Source organism: Acartia tonsa, chromosome 13, assembly GCF_053477335.1.
Source record: "Acartia tonsa isolate MP-2025a chromosome 13, ASM5347733v1, whole genome shotgun sequence".
In the NCBI taxonomy this organism is placed as follows: Eukaryota; Metazoa; Arthropoda; class Copepoda; order Calanoida; family Acartiidae; genus Acartia; species Acartia tonsa.
Genome location: NC_137272.1, coordinates 43,792,734 through 43,818,458, shown reverse-complemented (window position 1 = coordinate 43,818,458; position 25,725 = coordinate 43,792,734). Strand labels below are relative to the sequence as shown.

At 31.5% G+C, this 25,725-nt stretch overlaps 2 protein-coding genes across 2 annotated transcripts; one reads left to right on the top strand and one right to left on the bottom strand.

The window, feature by feature from the left end:
- The first annotated feature begins 667 nt into the window (after positions 1-667).
- On the top strand, positions 668-2,051 carry LOC145303938 (uncharacterized). The gene is made up of 2 exons (XM_080145603.1): positions 668-721; positions 979-2,051. The coding sequence occupies exon 2, from the start codon at positions 979-981 to the stop codon at positions 1,822-1,824; it is 846 nt and encodes a 281-aa protein (XP_080001729.1). The 5' UTR covers positions 668-721; the 3' UTR covers positions 1,825-2,051.
- Positions 2,052-8,572: 6,521 nt separating this feature from the next.
- Positions 8,573-24,206, bottom strand: LOC145335470 (transmembrane protein 64). Its single transcript, XM_080181231.1, has 9 exons — positions 24,107-24,206; positions 20,307-20,434; positions 19,677-19,811; positions 19,255-19,339; positions 18,611-18,694; positions 17,622-17,698; positions 12,421-12,510; positions 11,993-12,076; positions 8,573-11,688 (listed from the first exon to the last, which is right to left on the bottom strand). Exons 1-9 carry the CDS (start codon positions 24,128-24,130, stop codon positions 11,604-11,606), a joined length of 792 nt encoding a protein of 263 aa, XP_080037357.1. The 5' UTR covers positions 24,131-24,206; the 3' UTR covers positions 8,573-11,603.
- Positions 24,207-25,725: the final 1,519 nt, after the last annotated feature.

Here is a 25,725-nt window from a genome sequence, read left to right as displayed (position 1 = left end):
CTTGATCTAATGTTAAAGTTTTTAGTTAATTTGTATGTGACATTTATCACATAAATACATTAATAATCTTAACTGGGCGGAGATTCCATTCCAAAAACATTATTATCAATAGGTACAAATTAAAGAGATTGGGTATATGTAAAGGTTCCAATTTTATAAGGTTTAATTCATGATATTTAACACATGATCAATAATTTGAAAAGGGGGGAGGTTTTAATAGTTGTTTCTTTCATCGTATTATAAACGGCTTTCCGCGGATATAGAATGTACAATTATAAGATTAAAACTAGTTTTTTTAGCCCCGTGATGCCGAAGGCACGGGCTAAAAAAAACTGGTTTTAATCTTATGATTTTACATTTCTATATTCGTAGAAAGCTGGATATAATACGATGCTAGACATAGTTTTTTCGTATGGATGAGAACCGGTTCCTATCCACCGGATTCGAATGAATACGAGAAAACATTTTAATGGTTTATTTTGTACAGTGTTATGATTTACCTGCCTTAAAAGAGCAACGTGATATCATCGATGATTAAACCCTCAAACCAATCAATATTGGGGGGAGGGGATTTGTAAAATAAAATGAAAAATGGGGGAAGCATTTACAAAGGGAAAAAAGCATGTTTGATTATGGATGTATAAATACCGCTTAGTTATTTATTTGTGCTCAGTTAAACCAAGATTTCATTTACTGAGCTCAATACCCAACTGAAAAAAACGTAAGTATCTTTTTAATGTTATCAGGTATGTGTAATATTTGATATTTTTTTAAGATTAAAATTTAGTATTAAGGTTTATGTAGATTTTAGGGAAATTTGAAAATTTTTAAACAACGTCATACTGGTCAATTAAAATGTATACTGGCCTGCCATTGGTATTTTGGCATTTTCTATTAACTGTCTAATTTTTGCCTAATTGTTTAGTTGTTCAAGTAAATGGTTTAAATTCTATCTTGATCATATTTAATTGCTTTTAGATGTGGCTGTTGCTGTTTACACTACCTGCTTATGTGCTCTCCGCTACGGTACCCAACAATGACCTTTGTGCACCATCCAGTAATGTAGGGGTCAACATGACATCATACTCAAGAAGTGTTGCCCATCATCTACATTCTATATCAGTCGAGGACATCAGATACTTCTTTGATGACCAGTTCCCAATCAACAACACTGTACCTACAATTAATTTCGACCTGACTGACACCACCCCAGTTCTTTTATTTGCCCCAACACGACCATCTGTATTCAAATTTCCTGCTGGAGCAATTGTAGATTATGTATTGTCAAATAACGACAAAACTGACAAATTTGGTGCATCAGGGCTGACAAGCTTGGAGGAAATTGTTCACCACATGCACATGTTGGAGATGTGGAATATGGCTTCACAGGTGTATAAAGATATTAAACAGAAAAATTTGAATATAAAAAAAGTTTGTCCTTGTCTGGTTAATGAACAAGAAAATGGCATTATTCAATACTTGACAAATATGTCTCAAAGATTCCAAAACTGGATCCCTGCTCCAATTGACGGTGAAAGAAAGTTACCTACTGGAGGTAGCAATGAAAGGCAATATGTTGCTTATGTCTGGGGTGGGCAGCAATATTCTGTTGATGGTAGCCCTAGAACTGGACGTAAAATTGAGGGTGAAATGGTTCGAACCATAGACGGTGAAGAATACCAAATTGTGCCTGAACTTAAAGATTCCACGAGCTGGAATTCCTACTGGAAGGCTAAAGTATCTATGCTTGAAAGTAAGGAGGATCAACAACAACACTCCTATAATTTTGCAATGTACATGTACTGTAAGTTAAATCTTGCATAATGAAATGTAGCGGACAGACCTGTAGTAAGAATGGTTGCGCCCCCTCTAAAGAATAGATTTATTTACGAAACCATATTTTTTACTTGTATAGCTATTGTGCTATTGATTCCTCCCCCCTATATATATAAAAGAAGGAATCTATTATTATCGCATTTAACCCAACCTAATTGTGTAGATATTAATATTATTATTGTTAAAACTTTGTACCAATAAACTTGTGAATATAATCTATGTGTTCTTGGTTTTAGAAGTGAAGCTTTTTTAACTATTGAAACCGTGTAACGTTCTTCCGTCCGCCCGTCGTGTTCGCAGCTTATGCCTATTACACTTTACAATTAATTTGTTCATTCTAAACTTAGAGTTTTTTTATAACATTCTATAAAAACCGATGGGATAGTATAATTTTGATATTGTTTGTATGTAAAGTCTGTAAGTTTTTTATATGTTCGATCATGTATTTGGCCATTACTTTGTCAAAAATGCTTTCAAAACAGACTTTTTTCGACCTAAGATACTAAAACAGTTGCTTTATAAGCCCATGTAATTAGTTTTGTAATATCTTTCTATTTCATGAAAGCATTTTGACAGAGTTATGACCAAATACATGATAGAACATATAAAAAACTTACAGACTTTAATTGTTAGTTGCTGTTTTGATATGTTTATAATTACGTTGTTATGAAATAACTTTTAGAATCCTTATATCTAACATCAAAAGAGATTATTATAGCGTAGTTTCTGAAGCACAATTCTGACTAGGTTAGGTAAAGAAAAATTTAGCCCCGTAAGTTAACATACCTTAAAAGGAGCTACAGACTTTCGGTACCCAATAGTATTTGTATAAATTTTCAGCTCTATATCTCTATCCCTGTATAACTCAACTCTGAAGCGTTTTGCAGCTATTCTTGCAAAGGGTAGAAGATTTGAGCATAAGAAAAATGCGCTAAAACCATTTTTAGATGTTGACACCTAAGTTTTAAATTCTAGATTTTACTGTACTTTTTAAATAAGAACTGAAATATTTTTTGTTGTTGTTCTATTAATTGTTTTAGAAAAAACGAAGAAAATAAGCCATTAATCATTAAATTCTAATAGCTATAAGTAGGGTAAAATTGCTTGCAAAAAAATTCTCATAAAAAAAACACACTTTATCTAAGCATTGTGGGAAAGAACATTTATCTCAATAAAATACACATAGGATCAGGGATCTTAAGGGATAAGACAATGCACAATTAATTTACATACTTCCCAAATGATTATAAACAAAAGAACCCATTCTGTAATTAATAAAACAATTGGTTTATAAGTTTAGACACTACTAGTTTTGAGCTCAAGAGTAAGATAGAAGGGTTATAAATCTGCAGATACCAATGTGATTTTACAGTCCAATGTCCCTAACCTCCATGACTTAAGCCAGAAGCTACATTTTTTGTATATTTTAGGAACAAAGTAAAAAAATAGTATTTCATTGATATTCTTGTATCAGACATACGAAAGTGCTCCTTAATTAAAACTGTCCGTCTGTCCGTCAGCCAGCTGCGTTCAGGGTAAAACATGATTTTCTTGGCTGCTATTTAAGATGGAAGGCTGATTTTTTCGGAAAAGATTTTCTAATAATGTATATCTAGTATATATTTAATTTATGTGGCCCGTCAGTCTGTCGGTAATACTTCGATGTGTTTGTTTATCCTTGTTTCTATCTGTATTATTTTGTCTGTTGGTATGTTATACATTTATATCCTTACTATAAAGTTACAGGATGTTTGTGCGTACCGAAGGATCTCACTAACCGCTGAACTGATCGGGTTCTCCTTATTAGAGTAGGTCTCTGAAATGTTTGTAACGATTTTTTTTTGGGTGGATGACCCCCCCCCAAAAAAAAATCAGGGGGAATTTTTTAAACAAACAATAGGGAGGGGGGTTCAAATTCAATTCACTTCCAACCTAAAACGCTCCTAGAGTCTTCTAGGGGCATAGCCGCTAATCTTAACTAACGTGTTAGATTATTACTGCAGGTAAGATTAGGTTAGTTTACATTGGTAGTCCTGCAGGTTTAGGGCACCGCATGTATATGTGCCCATAGAGAGATTGGATAATTGGCTAATTATTACACTAATCCCCAAAGTTTTATGATAACGTTTTCTTATTCGTTGGCTTAACAACTTTGGGGACTTTAGTGAATTTTGATTGGTTGATTCATTAAGTTGAGTGTTGTAACGTTTCAACCACTAATTGTAACCTACAGAAGGTGTAATTTTGTTTATCATCAATGAGAATGTCATAAATATATTGGCCATTGTCTTATCCCTTATGCATAAGTCCCCCCCCCCCCTTCTTTCTTTTCAATTTGTTGTTTTTTATAAAGATGGGGAGACATTTGGAGGGAAGGCACCCATATTCCGTAATAAATATACTATATGTATTTTAATACCTATATATTTTAATTTCATATAAGAGCTCTTTTAGTAGTCAGCTGAATTTTAGTTTCTGATTGTGTACGTATCACCCTCATTCCATGTCAATATTTACTACTAGCTAAAAAAAGTTTCAAACTTCTAAAAAAAATCAAAATTTGAAAAATTATTAATTTGAATGTATAATGTATAATTAGTCGTCTTATTATTTATTTTTAAATTCATATGATAATGTAGCCTTTGCAATAGTTAGGTTATCTGTCGTACAACTTCGGAAATTTGAGAACAAATGGAAAATCAATTTTCAGCTGACCCTTCTAGTGGATTGTATGTAAGAATAAATGGTGTTTAAATACCATACCAAAAACGTTCACACATAAAATAAAATAGTCAAACAAAATCCTTAAATATATCAGGAATCTGAAGGAAGGGATAAGACAATATGGATGGTAAATTGATGCACGTACCCAATGATGATAGACAAAATTAATAATGAAAAAGATTCAACATTACAAAAGCTTAATTCATGATTTTTAAATAAATGTACCCAATGTTTTATGCAAACGAATATGAGGACTTGTTTTTAAAAAACTTTGGTTACCTGTGTAATTTACTAATTAAATTTTATTTGGCTATGCAAGCTTTTAGTGCCCTAGCTTTTCCACCAATGTTTTAAGCTACAAATCGGGTAACTTGTTTTACATTTAAAAGCTTTTTATTTTTGCAATTTTTTATATTGCTATTTTATACGCACTCCCTCCTTGCAAAGAGATATAGGATATAAATCAAGTTAAAGAAATTTCTTCTCTCTACTTCAAGATTTATGTTTTTACATCTTTTACCTTTTCTTATTTTTCATGGATATCAAGGGATAAGACAATGGATGATAAATTTATGGGAATTGTATATCCCCAATGATGTTAGCCCTTATTTAGATACAAAAAATTATTGGTTTAAAAAGTTTCAGGAAAACTTAGGAGTGACAAACGTCGAAGTATTTCTACACAGGTTAGGTAAGATTTAGTGTCCAATCTGACGTTTGTCCCAGGACTGTTAAAAGTTTGGATACCATTAGTTGGTGTTCTATAGATCGATTCCTAGATTTTCATGTTATCAAAAATTAAAGTTTTTGTGCTATATTTTATCAAGTAGAATGTTTATTTTATTATGAAACTGCTCTATGGTTCATTTTCCCTGATATCCATCCATAATTTTTTAGCTTCGCCACTCATGTATGTTGTCATCTTTGTTTTTATTCAATTTTTTAAGGCTAAGTTTTTCTAAACTTAGATTGGTTGAAATGTTTAACACTCAACTTAATGAATCAACCAATCAAAATTAACTAAAGTCTCCCAAAGTTTTTAGCCAACGAATAAGAAAACGTTATTATAAAACTTTGGAGACTAGTGTATAAACACCACTCCCTCTAAGCCTGATAGTGGACAAGATAATGCCACGGTCGTAGCGGTCATGCGTCATATTGAAAGGGTGACGCAATTTTCAGATCTCAGTTTTCGCTATTAAATTTACTATTTTTCTCTATAAGATTACTAGATTATCTTATTCGCTATAATATAAAAACAAATCGCCAAATTTTGGGTCTGAATTTTGCGTCACCCTTCCAACCTGACGCAAGACGCATAACCGCTACGACCGTAGTATTTTTTTGTCCACTATCCTAAGACTAGATAATATCTTAGATCTTAAGGGATAAGAAAATGGACGAAAAATTGTTATACATGCACCACATTGCACAAAATTACTCCATATGTCGATTATAATTATTGGTTTAAAAGTTTTGACACTACTTGTTAGGACCCAATCAATTCAATATATGATAAAAGTACCCAAAGTTTTTGAGCCAATATTGCTATACATTTGTGGTACTAGTACCTTGCGCTACGATGACAGACATACAGTTTAACAAACGAACATGAACACTTGTAGAGTGTCAAAACTTATCAAGCAGATTCAGAATATCTATAACTAGTGGTTACGCCCCAAGAGGCGCTAAAGGGAACTTTTAGAGTTAATGAATTGAATTTGACCCAACCATAGGCGTCCAAGGGGGGGGGGGTAATGGGGCGATTACCCCCCCCCCCCAAACGATTTTTCATTTTACCCCCGTAGGCACCCCCAACCATTTAGGATGGGGTATTTACCCCCCCCCCAACAATTTGGGGGGGGGGTAAATACCCCCCCCAAAATAAAAAATCTCTAATAAAAAAAATTTTAATACTATATATTTATATATAAAACTAAATTTACCCCTGCCAACAGATTTCAGGGGGGGTAATTACCCCCCCCAAGCAAATTTTACCCCCGGGGTAAAAATTTTGGGGGGGGTAAAAAAATATTTGTGGCGCGCTTCGCGCGCCATTTTACCCCCCCAAAAACGAATTACCCCCCCCTTAAAAAATTTTTACCCCCCCCCCAAAATAAAAAGCTTGGACGCCCCTGGACCCAACCCCCTCTAGTTTTAGTGTCAAAAAGAAAACAACACCCCAACCTCATACTCTTTTTTGGTGGGGGCCGGGGGGAGTTATATCCCCCCCATTGAAAAGCTACCCTGTAAAGGAGAATCATATCGGTTTTGCGAAATCCTTTGGTACAAATATACATCCTGTTACTTTATTATAAGGATATGAAGTAGAACGATGTATATATCCGTCTATCTGAAGCTTAAGATCTCAGTAACCGCTGAACCAGTTGGGCCTTATTCTTCTGAGAATGTAGTTACTAATAGACGCACGGATAATTTGTATTTAATACTTCTTCAAAAATTTTAACTGATATTTGCTTGGGTTGGTTTAATGCTATTTTTTCTCTACCTACATACACGTTTAAGAGTGGGCTGGTAGTAAAATCTTCTTGAGGTTTAGTGACAGTAGATATTTAACACCACTGTCTACAGAAATAAGCCTAGTATGCCAGGCGAGCTTAGTTTGACATCATATGTGACTTACTGTTTTCATGGTAATAAAATGGGACAAAAATCCGAATATATATTAAACTATTTAAAAATTCACATCTTATGTAAATCTTACAGAAATATATACTGTTTACTGGTTTAAATAACACAAAAAAATATGTTAATTTTGTAAATATAAGTTTTAAAATCAATTTTTTGTCTAAATTTGTAAAAATTCTGTAAAAACAAATTAATTTGAGTCACCTTGCGGCAAATATTTGAACTACATATAATACAAATTTCGAGAATCTTCAATATGTCAACTATAATTCGTGTGTAATAGACCAGGGATAAGGCAATGGCCGATTAATTAATGTTGTACATCCCCAATAATGATAAACAAAACAACCAATTCTAAAGATTTTAATTAGTGGTTGAAACGTTTGGACGCTTAACAAACCAAAAAAAATAAAAATTCAATAAAAGTCCCAAAAGTTGTCAAGTCAACAAATTATAAAACTTCGGGGTCAAGTTAGACAAGTAAACGAGTAAACGAGTGGTTATTTGTTTGTCCGTTAAGATCTCGCTAACTAATTATGGAATCTTAACTATTTGCTCCTTATGGTTTTTTTTATTTAAGTATAAAGAAAATTGAATTGAAACTATTCTGTTTAAAGACATATTTGCTTTTTATGACTTTATTATATAGATACACTAGCGGCTTCGCCCCTAGCCTCTAGGGGCTTTGCCCCAAGAGGCGATAAAAAAAATTTGGGCGAATAGGACCAAGGAAATCCCCCACAAAAAAAAAATATGGGGGGAATTTTTTGTTTTTGGGGGGGGTTGGGGGTGTCCCACCCCCCCCCCCCCCCCCAAGAAAATAGCCTGAAACCACCACAGGACCAGTAGGTATATTCCCTGAAGAGTAGAATCCGATCGGTTAAGTAGTTACCGAGATCTTAAGGGACGGACGGACAGACAGACAGACATCGTTCTACTTTGTATTATAGATTGCTTAAATATTGTACCTTGTTGTCCTACGAATCATTGTTCCAAAAATCAGATAATATATATTACAAAAAAGATGACTTGTTAAAAGTTTTAAATTTATTGAGAAATTCTAACTTGCCTTATTTACCAAAATGAGTTAACCAAATCGTACGTACAAACGGACGTACAGAAGTAAGAACGTGCCAACCGTAATCATAAAAAAGATTTTTACTTTATAGACTTTAACTCTTAATCAGGGAAAAGGGAATATGATTCTGACAATTCTAAGTCAAAATTTCATTTTATAGCTAAAGAAAACGATGGTTAGAATTGGCTGTAATTTTCATGGAAGCTTTATAAATGGTGATTTAAGGCAACTTCCTGACCTCTACCACCCTCTTTCGAGGCTAGGAGTGATGCAACTTATAAAAAATATAGTATAAATATTTATTGACTACAAAACTATACATTACAAAATGAAAAATCTATGAAAAAAAATAACAAACACCGGTTTTCGTTCAATGATTATGAGGTATAAAAATAATAATTAACAAGATTTTTAACAAGAATTTTTTTTCTCAGTATGGCTTCAAAACCGATTAATATCCGCTGGATTAGAACCGGTTATCCGCCATACTGAAATATCATGTATAGCATCGTATTGCAGACAATTTTCCATGAATACTAAAAAAATTCTGAAATTAATTCTAGTTTTTTAGGCCGGCTTTTGGCCCCTCGGGCCTAACAAAACTGGTTTTGAACTTATACGTTTTAATTGTAATATCCGCGGAAAGCTGTCTATAATACGATACAATATATTATTTTCCAGTGTGGCTAAGAACCGGTAGTAAACCAGCGGATATTAATCGGTTTTCAAGCCATACTGAAAATTATTTTCTAAGCTTTTGCCGAAAAATATTTCAAATTTGATGAAAAAGGGCAAAGGTAATGTTACAAATGCAGAGGTGTAGAGGGGGGTATCAAAACCCTCTTGAATTTAAAATTTGGAAGACCTGCCTTTCACTTTTTTTTCCAAACCCGCCACTGCACGTGTACATCAAAAAATTTAATTAGTGGAAAGGATAAAAACTAAGTCTTTTCTTATTAAAAAGGCAGGACAATAAATTTAAGAATGATAACATCCATAAGTAGCACAGCTAAACTAAATCTTAATAAATTTCAAAATTTACTCTAAATCTACATAATTTAATTCAAAATTAAATGTAAAGATTATTTAAAGAGTAGCTGCTCTACGAAAGTATTGTTCAATTGCTGCCACATTTTTTACCATCACCAAAAAAATCAAGGGATCTAAAGGTATAGGACAGTGGCCGATAAATTGATGTACACCCCAGATGACGAGTCACAAAATTACCCCTTCTGTAGATTAAAATTACTGGCTTAAACGTTTGAACACTCAACTTAATGAACCTTATTATATCACATGGATGAAATTCGAAACGAGTTTTTTTTTTAATGGGTTTATTGAAGTAATATAGGATTTTACCAAAAAGCAGGAAGAGAGGAGACATTTGACTATAAATTATACGGGTACCAAAATATTTTTTTTACAACTTTATCTTATTCGTTGGCTTAAAACTTAGGGTACTTTCATTAAATGTATATTGGATTGATCCTAACTAGTATTGTTCAAATTTTTTAACAAATACAGTGTGTTTTTTTATGAGAACTTTTTAAAAAGCAATTTTACCCCACTTATAGTTATCAGAATTTAATAATTAATAGCTTATTTTCTTCGTTTTTTAATGCAATTAATAGAACAACAAAAAAAAATTTCAGCTTTTATTTTAAAAGTACAGAAAATTCAAAATTCAAAACGTAGGTGTCAACATCTAAATTGGTTTTAGCGCATTTTTCTTATGCTCAAATATTCAACCTTTTGTAAGAATGGCTGCTAAACACTTCAAAGTTGAGATATAGAGCTAAAAATGTATACAGATACTATTGGGGACATGAACTAGAAAATATCAAAGTTTGAAGGTCATATCTCAACCAGTGAGGGAGTACTGGACCTAGAAAGTCGACTACAGAAAATCCAATTTTTTTCTTGCAAAGGGTAGAAGATTTAGGCATAAGAAAAATGCGTTAAAACCATTTTTAGATGTTGACACCTAAGTTTTGATTTTTAGATTTTACTGTACTTTTTAAATAAAAACTGAAATATTTTTTTGGTGTTCTATTAATTGCATTAAAAAACGAAGAAAATAAGCCATTAATCATTAAATTCTGATAACTATAAGTGGGGTAAAATTGCTTTCAAAAAAGATCTCATAAAAAAACACACTGTATTTTTGAACTACAGAAAGAGGAAAATTGCTTATTCTCATTGGGGTTGTATGTTCATTTATCGTCCATTGTTCTATCTCTATATATCCCTGAACATAAAGTCTTTAGAAAGAATTGTCTTTTGATGCAAAGGACATTTAAGATTGAAAATTTAAAAAAAAAGGTCTGAAAATAAGGTTTTAAAACTACTGTTTTACAACTAAATGCATTTTAAAATGCTTATGAAACATATTAAATTTGTCATACTGCAATTAAATTTTTTCATCATTTAGAACTTAAATCATTTTTAAAATCATTATCAAAATTACAAAATAAATCATAGAGAAATACAATTTTTTTCTTTATAAATGATATCAACAAAATGTTTGATTATATCAATATGGCATTTTTATTGTTTTAATACACTTTATTAGTTTTTAAAAAGCCTAAGTCAAGTTTCAAAAACTCTAGATTTTTTAAATAATATGAAAAAGTTTATGTTAGCTTATTAAAAGGCTTTGATTACAACTTTTTTAACCAATTGAAAATAAGATTATTGAGATTTAGTCTTTGATATTTGACTTAGGCAACAATAAAACATTTTTTTGTAACATATTATTAGCAAATTTTACATAAACAATCTAATATCATTTAGATTCCCAAATTTATCTAACACAAATAGTAAATTCTATTGAATATATTAAATCTAAAAGTTTTCTAAATTAATTTGCAAAGAACAATATAACAAAATCAAAATATAATCTTTAGCAAAATAAGTTAACAAACTTATAATCAATTAAAAATTTTTCTAATAATATGATAAATTTTCTCAATGATACTAAATCAAAATTTATTTTGACTAAAACTTGATTTAAAACTAACTAGAATTGATACTTGGCTTTTATTTTCATTGTTTATTTTATCAATACCAAACTGATCTTGACTTTACTGTTGGCATAACTTTAAAATATACAGGTATATCAATCTCAACATAAGTGTATTTTTTCCATAAGAAATATATAAATCTCAGTTGATTGATATACTCTTATTTTGATGCTTTTAGACCTTATGATGTAGTTGCATCAAAGACAATAAAAAGTTGCTAAAAATAACCCAAACAGGAAGTTTCCATTAGGAATTCAGCTGTTGAACTAACAGCTTTGATTTGGTTGCAACAGCTAAGCAGTCTCAGTTTGGCTGTCAGCAACTGCTTTGTTGAGTTCTTGTTTTGCTCTGTTCAGTATGACAACTCCAACAAGTATACTAAAATAAAAAATAACATTTGCAATAAGAATGATATCTTCAGTGAAAACTATTGGGCCAATTACTTCAAAAATTCTTAGGCTAGCCCAAGAGTTAAGGTTTTCCTAAGTCTTAAATTTACCTTTTTATCTAAGTTGAAATAAAAGTTTATAGGATTAGGATCATTGTTGGTAAAAATTAGGTTAGGTTCAGAAGAGCAACAACTAAGATGTTTCCAGCAGGGTTAAGGTTTTGTAGATATAAATATCTTCAAATAGTATTCAGACTACTGTAACTAACTTATAATTGGCTAAGCCTATTGTACCTCATAGATAACTGTGAAGCTAGAAGAATCCAACCAGCCCAAAATGTATTTTCATTACTTTCACTGCTTAAAACTTCTTCCATACTGAATTAAAACATATGAAATCATGACTATTAGAATCATATTGTGGTTATTTTTTTTTATGAAATGGGAACTAAAAGACATTTTAAATGATATTAAAGTTGGCTAGAGGTAGCTTTCCTTTAATGGTATAGTAAAATTTTATTCTGCATTTGGTTACATAAATAGGTAACCATATATTTTTCCAGGTTTTAGCTTAGTCATGTTGTTGTTGTTGTTGTAGCCATGATTCTCTGAAGTTGGGACTCAGATGCACACGGAGTTTAGTCATCAATTTGTTTATAAAAAGACCAAAAGTATTCTTATAAGGATAAGTCACATATTAATTATTTCTTTAAAAAACTTACCTTCTTAGAGTAGAACCTATGTATGCATTGATAAGTTGACTAGGGAATAGTCCCACCATACTAAACACCAGGTACTTGGATATTGGAATACTGAAATAATAATTATTATTATTATAAGTTGACTAGGGAATAGTTCCACCATACTAAACACTAGGTACTTGGATATTAGAATACTGAAATAATAATTATTACTATTATAAGTTGACTAGGGAATAGTCCCACCATACTAAACACCAGGTACTTGGATATTGGAATACTGAAATAATAATTATTATTATTATAAGTTGACTAGGGAATAGTTCCACCATACTAAACACTAGGTACTTGGATATTAGAATACTGAAATAATAATTATTATTATTATAAGTTGACTAGGGAATAGTCCCACCATACTAAACACCAGGTACTTGGATATTGGAATACTGAAATAATAATTATTATTATTATTATAAGTTGACTAGGGAATAGTCCCACCATACTAAACACCAGGTACTTGGATATTGGAATACTAAAATAATAATTATTATTATTATAAGTTGACTAGGGAATAGTCCCACCATACTAAACACCAGGTACTTGGATATTGGAATACTAAAATAATAATTATTATTATTATATGTTGACTAGGGAATAGTCCCACCATACTAAACACCAGGTACTTGGATATTGGAATACTAAAATAATAATTATTATTATTATAAGTTGACTAGGGAATAGTCCCACCATACTAAACACCAGGTACTTGGATATTGGAATACTAAAATAAAATATAAGTTAATAAATTTTTAGCATTTTCATTGGACTACAAACAAACTTTTTGAACAAAAAATTGTAGGTTTTTTTTATTCTACTAGGTTTAGTTTCAAATTGAAAAAAACATTTTTAAGCACTACAAAGTGAATTAATTGCTATTTCAGTCAGCTAATAGACTTTTTTATTATTTCTTCAGGAAAATTGAGAAATTGACAATTAGTTACCTAGCTTTGGAAAGAAATTTTAAAAATGATTTTAAACAAAAAATTTTTTTTCACAAAGCCTTAGAAAAATAATGAATTGCATTTTGTAGAAACTTATCTAACTCAGCACAGAATAATTCTTAAAATTTGTCTGCAAACTTTCTTTTATACAAGAATTGTAATTGTAATCATTTATGTAATTGCAGATAAGTTGGAGATAGAAAGTTAATGCACAATAGTTGTTTGTTGTAATGGATATAGAATACATGGATATTGTGAGAGGGTAATTTTGTTGTCAATTTAGGTTGCTAATATAGTCCTCAGAAATTGATCAATATGTTTATCCATGGTCAGGTGAGGGGTTGTGGTAGAGTTTTGATGGGATGAGGGAGTCTCACTATATAAATCACTTAAGTGTTTTCATGTAAAGGGATGAGTTATAAGTTTATAACCATAGAATAGCAATGATTATTTTGAAATGATCATTCAACAACAAAATCTTAGAAACACATTAAATAATAGATCATACATCTGTGCTTTTACCTTAATCCCCTTATTTTCCAGATATTAAATTTTAGGCCCTATTGGGGGGGGGGGGGGTCATTTCTAAGGGGTACTATTCATGAAGGGTTTCTCTAGCTAGCCTATAGACAAAATAAGTATCAAAAATATTTTTTAAAAAAATTATATGGTGGTCTATATGTAACATGAGGGAAACCAACTTTTTATTCATTAATTCTAAGCCTGACCTTAGAATGGTAAAATTATCCTACTCTATTTAAACCCAATAAATATATAACCCAACATTAAATCATCAGTAAATCAGTATTCAAAACATCTTTTTTTTAACTGCAGAAAACAAAAACAAATGCACAGATGCTAAAACCTCCAATGACGAAAACCCAAAAAACCTGTAAATTAAAATTATTGGTTAAAAAGTTTGGACAATACCAATCAAAATTTAATGAAACATAGAACCCAAAATTTTTGGAGCAAACGAATAGGAAATTGTGGTTATAAAACTTTGGGTACAAGTGTAATTTACAGTCCATTGTCCCCTCCATCTCTCCCTGAGGGCTATCCAATATCACTGAAAGCCTTGAAGTAAAGAAGAAAGTACGGGGGGAGGAAGATGCCCTAAAGCCACCTCAAACATTGCCCCTGGCCCAACACACACAGAAACAACCACACACACCTAATTTTTTCATAGTTTACAACTTTTGCACAACCCAAAGTGAGTAAATTAGAGTTTAGAAGTATCATCATAACTATGCTAAAATCAGGGAGAGAGGGGACATTGGGATGTTTATTACACTAGTCCCCAAAGCCTTGTTTTCTTATTTGTTGGCTTAACAACCTTGGGTTCTTTTATTGAATTTTGATTGATTGGTTCATTTTGTTGAGTGTCCAAATATTTTATCCACAAATTGTATCATTGCTTTTTAATACTATATTTCTTTTATTTGATACCTTAGCTTTGATTGCTAGTGATACTAATATTTTTAAGTGCATGTCTTGTCTGTTGGGTATCCCTAAAAGTGCGTAGTCGAGCAAAGAAGCCCCCTTCCCTACACTTAAAAAATAGTTTTTCGTTTGTTTTGGTCAAGTTAGGTTATTTGGGTACTAATTATAGACCCCGCAGGGGACACATTACAATCTTTCCCGAAAAGGGGAAGGGGGGAAGAAAAAAGAGATGGAAAAAAAGGGGGGTTTCCCCCATCTCTTTTGAAGATATTTTCTTCCCCCCTTCCCTTTTTCGGGAAAGAAAAATATGACGTAACTGGAATCATGTTCCGCAAAAGTAATACAAAATCGGGAAAGATTGTAATGTGTCCCGCAGGGTTAGGACTCCAAATGGGTTAGGCATTAAAAAAAACTAATTTTAGATTTATTTTAAATATAATGAAAGGGGTGGTCAGTTATCGATAGGCATTTTACTTATTTAACTTATATAATAACTTTGACACGGTCAAGTTAGGATAATAGAATTTTGGCTTGATGTCATACCACACACAAAATATTAAATGATAACACCTGCGAGAATAATCTATAATCCTTATCTAAAATAAGAAAAATGGGAAAAAATCCACAAAAATAAGGAGGATAAAGGCAACAATCCTTTTTAAGTAATGTGTTTGTTGTTTCTTTAGTGTTTGTATATTGTCAATCACTGAACTGATTCAGTTCTTCATTTTAAGGAGTCTTCACATAGGTTCCGGTATAGTTTTAGGCTATTTACTTTGTTTAAATTCCAGTCTTGGATTATTTAAGCCATTTTGTAATTCCTTCCCTTTCAGATACAGAACTTCTATAAGATGCTAGGGACACAACCGCAAGTTCTAAAAAACCTTTAAACCTTTGCGTGTTAATATTAATATTAGAGAAGTATACTACAAGAAAGAGTTGTATATTAATTTATCCATGATTGTCCTCTCCCTCCCCGGTGCATATGACTGAATTTCAGAGAGGCAGGGGATATTTAATTATATATCAAACTTGTAGCTAAAGTTTCATGAGAGGTATCACTCTCATTTGTTGGCTTAAAAACTTTGGGTACTGTTATGAAATCTGATTGGGACAAATCTTCAATTTATAAACTTTTCCACCATTAATTGTAATCCACAGAAGAGATAATTTAGGTTTTCATCATTGGGGATGTATAGTGTCAAGTTATCGCTCATTGTCCTCTCTCTCTCTCCTTGGTGTATGTGACTGAATTTATAGCTAAACTTGGAGAGAGAAAAAACTGTAAGAAGAATTTATCCAAAAACAAGGATGATAACATTCTTTAACGCAAAAATTAAGATCAACAAAAAACATTAATAGACATAGAAACTTTCGTAATTAAAAAGCAGCAGAAGTTTAAATGAAATATAAAAAAAATCATTAAATTGCTTTACATACAGGATACTTAACTATAGACATGCTTTATGTAACCCTTTAATCTTAGAAATATTCATATTAAATCAAATTCAAAGGAAAATATCAAGAATCTAAAGGGATAAGACAATGGCCGATTAAATTATGTAAATCTCCAATGAAGAAACAAAAAATATTCCCTTCTGTAGATTAAAATTGGTGGTTGAAACGTTTGAAAACTCTACTTAATGAACCAACCAACTAAAATTCAATAACTAACCTCAAAGTTGTTAAGCCAACGAAAAAGAAAACGGTAATATAAAACTTTGTGGACTAGTACATAAACAGCCCAATGTCCCCTCCCTCCCTGAGAAAATATATATCTTTAAAGTTGCGAGTTAAAAGCTATCAATTCAAAAACGACCCTACACTTTAATAGAGGTAATACTTTATTGTTACAGGAATACTCTTACAACTATTCCTACAAATTTGCTATAACATATATTAAATAAGGAAAAGCTTTGCTTTCAAAAGTTTTCAATTCTTGTGAGTTTATATATATTCCAGTAAAAACATATTAGGGCTTCCTATATAGTACATATATATATATACAAAACTTTAAGTAAAATAACATTTATTTGGTTTCTATCCATTTAAAAAAAAAAAGTAGAATTTGTCTGTCTATCTCTATCTATTCATATAAATTCCTTTAAAAACATATTAGAACTTACTATATTTACAAATTTAAGTAAAGAACATTTATTTTATATATGTTAAATTTTTTCAATATACAATGCAAAATTTGTCTGGCCGCTGTACCCTATAAAACCCAATCTAACCAAGCCTAAGGTAAAACCTCCTTCCCTCTAAACTACCGAAATTCTAAGCTTTAGCACAGCGTAATAGACAGATGGACGAACAAATCAAGTTTACAAAATATACATACAGACATTGATTGATTGATTAGCCATAGTTTCTTAGGGTTTGGACCTAAGTAGTCTGAGACACTAGGGCTATCAAGCTCCACGTTCAAGCACATCTCTATCTCATGAGAGCTACTCATTATTACCTCACCCTCGTCGAGTATGGCAGGTGTCCCAAATTAAGTCACCGTAATGAATGACGCTCACCGCAGAGGAGCTTGGGATAAGAGTAGTACTGATATTATGTATGTGACTATTGAGTATCCAAACTTACTCAATAATCCCCTTCTTACACAACCAGGGGAAGTTGCGTGAATATATTTAACTGAGAAATTCGCGTTGTCACATGGGGACTAGAACTCAAACTATCATCACAGTAACTTAGTGCGTTACCCCTGATCTACGACGCCCCTTTACAGACATTCATATTATAGAGTAGCTACTATAATAATTAACTACTTACCAAGAGACTGAAAATATGGCATTCTGTAGACCAAAGGGTACAGGGGTTAAACGAGAAAGAATAACAATTCTTGCCACCTAGAAAAATAAAAATGGCTATTTAAAAGGAAAAAGAAAAGACGACATCTCAAAGACAGTAATTCACGCCAAATGGAACATACATGCGACCAATGGCGAAAGAAGTAGCAAAACTTTGTTTTATTTTAGATTCTAAACATATTGGGATATATAAATAAGCTAAAAAGTTTAGGGACAAAAATTTGAGGTAAATTCCCCCTTCCCTTTAAGAGCATATTTAACCATTCCTCTAAATATCTTATTACCATTAACAGGTTATTAACTGGTTATTCTATCTGTCTATCCTTACCTGGGAGCTGGAGATAACTGCCATTAAAGCTCTGGAGTATTCTATCTACCTATCTATCTATACCTTGAGTGTTCTATCTACCTATCTATCTATACCATGGGTTGGGTATTCTATCTATCTATACCTAAAGTATTCTAAAGTATTGTAAGGTATTGTATCTATCTATACCTGGAGCATTTATCTACCTATCTCTCTTTACCTGGGAGCTGGAGATGACCGCCAGGAAAGCTCTGGAATATTCTATCCATCTATACCTGGAGTGTTTTATCTACATAACTTTTTATACATGGAGAAATCTATCTGTCTATAATAGGACAGGAGTATTCTATCCACCTATCTATCTCTACCTGGGAGTTTGAGATGACTGCCAGGAAAGCTCTGGAGTATTCTATCTACCTATCTATCTCTACCTGGAGTATTCTATCTACCTATCTAACTATAACTGGAGAATTCTATCTACAATCTATCTACACATGGAGTATTCTAACTACCTATCTATCTATACCTAGAGTATTTTATCTACCTATCCAGGTATACCTGGGAGCTGGAGATGACTGCCAGGAAAGCTCTGGAGTATTCTGATGTTCCTAACATTCTCTTTAAATTAATAACTCTATCTCTACCTGGGAGCTGGAGATGACCGCCAGGAAAGCTCTGGAGTATTCTGATGTTCCTAACATTCTCTTTACATAACTACTCAGGAACAACTGAAAAAAAAATAATTTCCTATAAGATATTTTCCATCATCTTCATAGTGTTTTTGTCACTTTTCCCTTTGTTGGGTGAAGCCTTTAAAGCCTTAGGACATAACTGATGATATTACATAAATTAAAAATTCTATATGCATCTTATCTTAAACTCTTTTATAATTGTTTTGTACTTACAGAATCTATTTACTTTTTGGAATGCATCAAGTTAAACTATTTTAATTAGTTGACGCAAAAAACTTTACTTTAATCATTATAAATCTTTTTTAAACACTCATTTAATTCTGCCTTTTAAAATATTTAAAAGAAATTTATGGTCAAGCATTCAGTGATTTACAGAAAAATTTTAAAAAAACTAAAAGGGGAAATAGGCAAAAATGTAAAATTTGAAAATTTGGAATGACATGTAATTTTGAAAAAAGTTTTGTCTAACAATCATTTTTCTTTCTTACTAAGTTCAACAAACTCACACTTTAAATGTTAATAAATCTCAAAAGTATTTAGAGTCAATGGGGTTACAGCTATTTAACTCTTGTCTCCTCTATTCTATTTAGTTTTACCTTGATAAATATATGTGCTATAAGAACACCTAGAGTGGCTGTCACTACAGTCAGGATAAAACCATACAGGACTCCAAACAGATACCTAAATATAAATATTTAGGACTTTGCAAGAATTTATAATTTATAAGAATAAATTGTAACAATTAGGAATAATTTGTGAGAATAAGCAAGAATTTGTGAGAACAGATAGAAAATTCCTTAGAATAAAGGAGAATTTATGAGAATTAGAAAGATTTTGCATGAATAAGGAAGATTTTGTGAGAAATAGGTTAAATTAGTGCGAATGAAGAAGACTTTGTAAGAATTAGGAAGAATTATTGAGAATAAAGAAGAATTTTTGAGAACAAGTAAGATTTTGTAAGATTTGAATGATTACCCCAAATAGAAGGGATAAAAGGGTGTTCAAAAGTTTGTCTTACCCTGCGGCCATATTAACGATGATGTATCCCCAGGCGAAGGGTAAGGAGACAAGTGTGAAGAGGAGGGTGAAAACAATGATGACCATCCACATGGGCTCTTGCTCCGCCCATACCAGAATTACATTCAGGTAGTCTCTGAAAATTTGAAATCCATTGCATTTTATGATATTATATTGTTGTTTTAGTAGCAAAACTATTCTACAATTTACTATGTCTGTCCATCAGTTCATCCGTCTGTCTGTCTGTAATGCTATTTGGGAAAAGATATTTACTCAGCTGTTATTTAAGCTAGACCTTTGATTTTTATTGTCAACATTCCTCTTATTATTTGTATTTATACTTGTTGTTCTTGTTTTGCATAACTAAACCATTTTGTTGATAAATTAATTTTTTCCATTTATAATAATTATTATTGCAAAAAATGTAAATAGATTGTAATTTTGATTAGCATGCTGTGTTTTTACCAATAAATTATTTTATTCTACCATGAAGAAATACTTGAATATGATAAGAAACTGTAAAAAATGCATTATAGGCAAATTAAGGGCTTTTAACAATAAAAACAAATTGGTTGTGTTACAGATGTATGGTCGTTTGGAGGGGGATAAAACACCAGAATAAAAGCTTTACCTGAAAATATACATAGATATGATAAGGAAAATGACAAAAATTGCCAGGGAAATTGTTTTGAGTATCACATTGGCCAGCATCCCACATCTTGAACATGGCTCAGGATCAGAATCGCTCTTCTCAGGGATCTAGAATAAATACAGGGATGACAAGATTAATAAGTTGCGCATTTTACATCTTTAACAAGATTCATGGTCAGAGTTGCTTTTCTCAGGGATCTAGAAGAATTTGTGAGAATTAGGAAGGATTTATGTGAATAAGCAAGATTTTGTGAGAATTAATAAAAATTTGTGAGGATTAGGAAGAATTTGTGAGGATTAGGAAAAATTTGTGAGGATTAGGAAGAAATTTTTAGAATTAGGAAGAATTTTTTTAGAATTAGAAAGAATTTGTGAGAATTAGGAAGAATTTGTGAGGATTAGGAAGAATTTGTGAGGATTAGGAAGAATTTGTGAGAATTAGGAAGAATTTGTGAGAATTAGGAAGAATTTGTGAGAACTAGGAAGAATTTGTGAGAGTTAGGAATAAGCAAGATTTAGTGAAGATTTTGTGAGAATTAGTAAGAATTTGTAGAATTAGGATAAGAACATTAATAAGTATCGCAGCCCACATCATGAATATAGCTTATGATCAGTCGCTCTTCTCAGGGAGCTAGAAATAAAAATCAATAAGTAGCACATTTATCATATTGCACATGCTCATTGATCATTAAAATAGAAAGAGTAATATAAAATCAAGAAACCCTTATGAAAATTTTTTATGTATTTTCTAAACTACTGAGACATATAAATATTACTTTTTTTTAAAAAGGCAGATGTCAAGTTTTGACAAATAGGATTAATCCTAAAACATTTCAGGCTAGCATAGGAGTTAGGGTTTCCTAAGTATGAAATATTTCTTTTGGGACTCATACTAAATTTTGATTGGTTTGTTTATAAGTTAAGTGTTCAAACGTTTCAACCACTAATTTTATTCTTCAAAAGAAGTAATTTTGTGTGTCATTTTTAGGGATGTACATCAATTTATCGGCTATTGTCTTATCCCTTAGATACCTGAAGAACACCCTTAATTTTAGACTAGGAAATTTTATATGATTTACCCTAATATCATATTCAATTATTTTTATTATTCCTAAGATCTTAAACAGCACAAATAATATTACAAATATTTTGTCTCCTTTTTATCATTTAAATTTCTATATTCATTGGTTGGTACAAATCAATGGTGTCCAAATTTAGCAACCAAATTTATGTAATTTTGTATATCTAATTGGGCATTTACATCAATTTATTGTTATTGTCTTGTCTCTTAAAAAGTCTGTAAGGTAAAAAATTACTTAAATACGCACTGTATAACCTATACAAAAGTTATCATAATTATTAATAACTTTATTAAGATAACAATTAAATTTTAGTTTACTATTAAAGATTTATTAATTCTAGAGGTTTCGTGATTTTAATAAATAATAACAGCGTGTATTTTTTTATGAAGCAGTGGTGTGCACAGCAATTCGCCAGAGGGTAGTTTTAAAAGGTCTATTTCAAATTTAAAAGGGGTGTTGATACAGGGGGGGGGGGCCACACTACAGGTATGAATCAAACTTTTTGCAGCCCTTTCTTTCTTTTTTATTTTTATTTTTCTATTTCTCATTGCCTCTTTCTTTCTCTCCTTCTCTAACTAACAGTTACGCCCCTAGAGGCCTCTAGGACCTATTGAGGAAGAAGAAGGGGGGAGACAACCCTCCATTTTTAGTTTTACAAAAAAAAAACTGAGAAACAAAAATGGGGATTTGAGCATTTTTAAGCAACGATTTTTTTTTTGGGGGGGGGAGGGGGTAGAAGTAAGAAACCCCCATCCTGTTACTTTTAAATAAGGATATGTTTGCTGCAGCAGCGCTAATAAATGGCAGGGATCTAAAGGGATAAGACAATGGCTGATAAATTTATATACATCCCTTATGATAATACACAAAATTAACTCTTTTAGATTAGTAAATTAGTGGTTGAAACGTTTGGACACTCAACCTAATGAACCAATTTAAAATTCAATAAATGTCCCCAATGTTGTTAATACAACAGATAAGAAAACTTTGGGGGCTAAATGGACATCATTGTCCTTGTTACTTAATTAAATTGTTATCACTTGAAATGATTAAAGTTCAATACCTTATGATTTTTGGAGGAGTTTATTGTTTAATTAAAGAGTATACTCATTGATTTTGATTTATAAAATAAGTTGCAAAGATTTTCTTTATTATTCCTTTAAAACTAAGTGCATTTGGTTCTTTTCAATCAAGACTGTAAGGGACGTCCAAGGGGTGGTTAACCTCTCCCTAACAAAATTTAGAGGGTTTTAAATATTTTGTATATAAAGTTTTTACTCTCAAATTTGGGGTGCAATAGGCATCGCGCTATGTTACAAAGCCCTTGATATTATCCTACACCCCAAAAAATTAGGGAGGGTAATTACTTTTTAAAATTCTTTTTGGTGGGGTAATACATTTTTTTCCTATTTATTACATCATTATTAAGAGATGTGTATCAATGTATCGTCCATTGTCTTATCCCTTAGAATCCTTGTACTATAAATAAAGAGTCTCTTCTTAAAAAATTAAATGACTTAAAATACATATATGTATATTCTATTTGTTTTATAATTCAAAGATATTGAATTGAAAATTGCAGGGATCGGAAGCCGCGAGTAAGCCGCGTGTAAGCCTCAGTGAAATCGTCATTTTATCACTATAAAATTTAGCTGGATGTATAAAACTGTCTCTTTAGTAGACAATCCTTCTTTCAAAAATTTCTTTTTCTGCTCACAAGCAGGTTTAAAACTGAGGCTTATGCGCGGCTGAGGCGCGGCTTCCGAACCCTGGAAAATTGAACAAAAGTCGAATGATAACAAATTAAATACAAATGAATAATACTCAATATTAATTTTAGATTTGTACAATTAAAAAGAGGTTTAATGATAGTTTGGTTTACAGAGGATTTTCAATAGATTATTAGATATTAGCGATAGGGATTTTAATGAATATGACAATAGACGATAAATTGATGTAAATTCCTGAGTATTACTACTAGTGTAAATAAAATTATTGGGGAATGCCTTGGCCAACAGGCACAACGGATTACTATGCACAGTTAGAACTTCCAAAAAGAAGGTCGTGCAATCAAAGTGTTGGTTGTCCGTTGGGTGTTACCTTGCCTAATACTCGAGGAGCATAAACACCTCCGAGAGGTATTGGGAAGCATTATGGCCTGTCATTGGTCAATTAAATGTATACTGGCATACCATTGGTAATTTAGTCTGTGTATTGACCTATCTTTGGTCATTTGTATTGTATGACGTCATTTTTTTAGGCACTATAAAGATCTTCGGTATTGGGAAGATACTCTTACTGATAGATGTATTACCTAGATGGTCAATCAAACACAATAATCAATCAAACTTAAAAGGAATTTATAGCAAACAAAGTTTTTTATTTATGTATATTAAATCACATATGATTCCTTCCGATAATACAAGTGATAAAATCTTTATAATGTACATATTATGCAGGGATCTAAAGGAAAGATAAATTGATGTATATCCCCAATAATGATACACAAAATTACCCTTTTTGTAGATTACAATAAATGGTTGAAGCATATGGACACTCAATTTAATAAACCAATTAATAAAAGTTAATAAAAGAGCCCTAAGTTGTTGAGCCAACAAATAAGAAAACGTTATTATAAAACTTTGGGGACTTGTGTCATAAACAGCCCATTGTCCCCTCGCTCTATCTATTTTTTTACCTTATCTATTATTAGATCATCCATTTTATCACTTTTCTATTTCTATCTTCTGTGTTTCTCTTCTTTTTGTCACCTCATTTTTAAATATTTTTTATTTTCTGAAAAATACACTACTTTGTCAAATGGATTTTTCAAAATGATTCAAGAATCTTGTTTCCCGTATCGCTACGAAACAAATTAATATCTGCTGGATTAGATCTGGTTCTTTGCCATACTAAAAAATCATGCCTCGCCTATTATTTTTCTACGTTTAATAAAAAATCATAATAATAATAACAAAACTGGAATTAATCTTATAAGCTTTTATTTTAATATCCGCAGAAAGCTGTCTATAATACAATGCGATAAATAACTATTCTTCTATGTACAAGTATGGCAACATTAATAAGTAGCGAAGCTACAACAATCTAGACCTACAGACCAAGTAAATCATATACTGGTTGCTCATTTGTACAGGGATTCTTTAACAAAAAAATTCAGCTGTTTATCTTAAATAGTAGCCAAGAAAATCACATTCTTACGTAGAATTAGGTACTAACTTGCGGACGTACAAGAAAAAGTGAATTATGGGATAGCTTTACAACTAGAAAGTTTGAAATAATGGGCTGCTACAGAAAGGTCAATTTTAATGAACTTATAATGAATGAACTTTGACATTTAAAGCTTTTCATGCCTTTGTGTTTACCATAGTATTTTGAATAATGGGTGCATAGAAATAAAAATCATTTAATCAGCTATTTTGATTTATAAGATAATGTAAATATTTCCCTTAAATTGTTTGATCGAACTCTAAAGACCCAATCTTTCCATATTTTGAACTATATTATGTTGTTTTACACGAAATTTATTCTTATTCAACCAGATTAAAACTTATTATTAAAAGTCTCTATCTGTTGTAATGGGTAGATAAACCAATATAAAACACCCATTTTTACAAGGGATAATGGGATATGACAATAAACATGAAATTAGCCTATCTCTTAATTTTTTCAGGGGGGGGGGGGGGTAATGACCCCTCTTATCTTATCGACGTCCTTTGGGGGTGTGGGAGTTATAGATTAAATTTAACGCCAATATACTATCTCTCCAAAATTGTTACCCTTTTACTTGCGTGGCAAAAATCCGCCACGCCCAACAAACTTTTCATAATTTTACATAGCGAAGCTACTCTACTACAAGTCTAAAGGCTGATTAAGAAGGCATTGAAAATCAAAATCATAATGAAAACATCAAAAAATAGCAAAGCCCAAACAAAAATGGATGTTCAAACATACAAAGTGAGTTATAAACTGAGAGCAGTAGTCATAAAAAAAAGATAAAAATATGAATAATAATAGAAAATGATGATTTAAAAATTGATAAATATAACAGTACATCGAGAATTAAATTTCGATATTCAACTTGTCATGAAAAGTTTCACAGCTTAATATTCTTGTTTTGAATCTATTAAAACTAAATCATGTTAAGACTAAAACCATAAAGAAAATCATGATAGTTCAAATACTAAAAAAATAACATGAAGATTTAATCAACTAATAAAAATCATTAAATTAAAGTAACAGTATCTCTATCGGTCTGCCTGTCTGTCTGTCTTCTGAACCTTTGTGGTTCTCCTTTAC

Excerpts from the sequence above, each read along its gene's own strand:
- LOC145303938 (XM_080145603.1), top strand. The coding sequence starts at position 979 with ATGTGGCTGTTGCTGTTTACACTACCTGCTTATGTGCTCTCCGCTACG.
- LOC145335470 (XM_080181231.1), bottom strand. The coding sequence starts at position 24,130 with ATGGATGATCTAATAATAGATAAG. Across the intron at positions 20,435-24,106 it reads ATGATCTAATAATAGATAAG|ATCCCTGAGAAGAGCGATTC; the intron begins GTAAAAAAATAG and ends TATTTATTCTAG. Across the intron at positions 19,340-19,676 it reads ATCGTTAATATGGCCGCAGG|GTATCTGTTTGGAGTCCTGT; the intron begins GTAAGACAAACT and ends ATTTATATTTAG.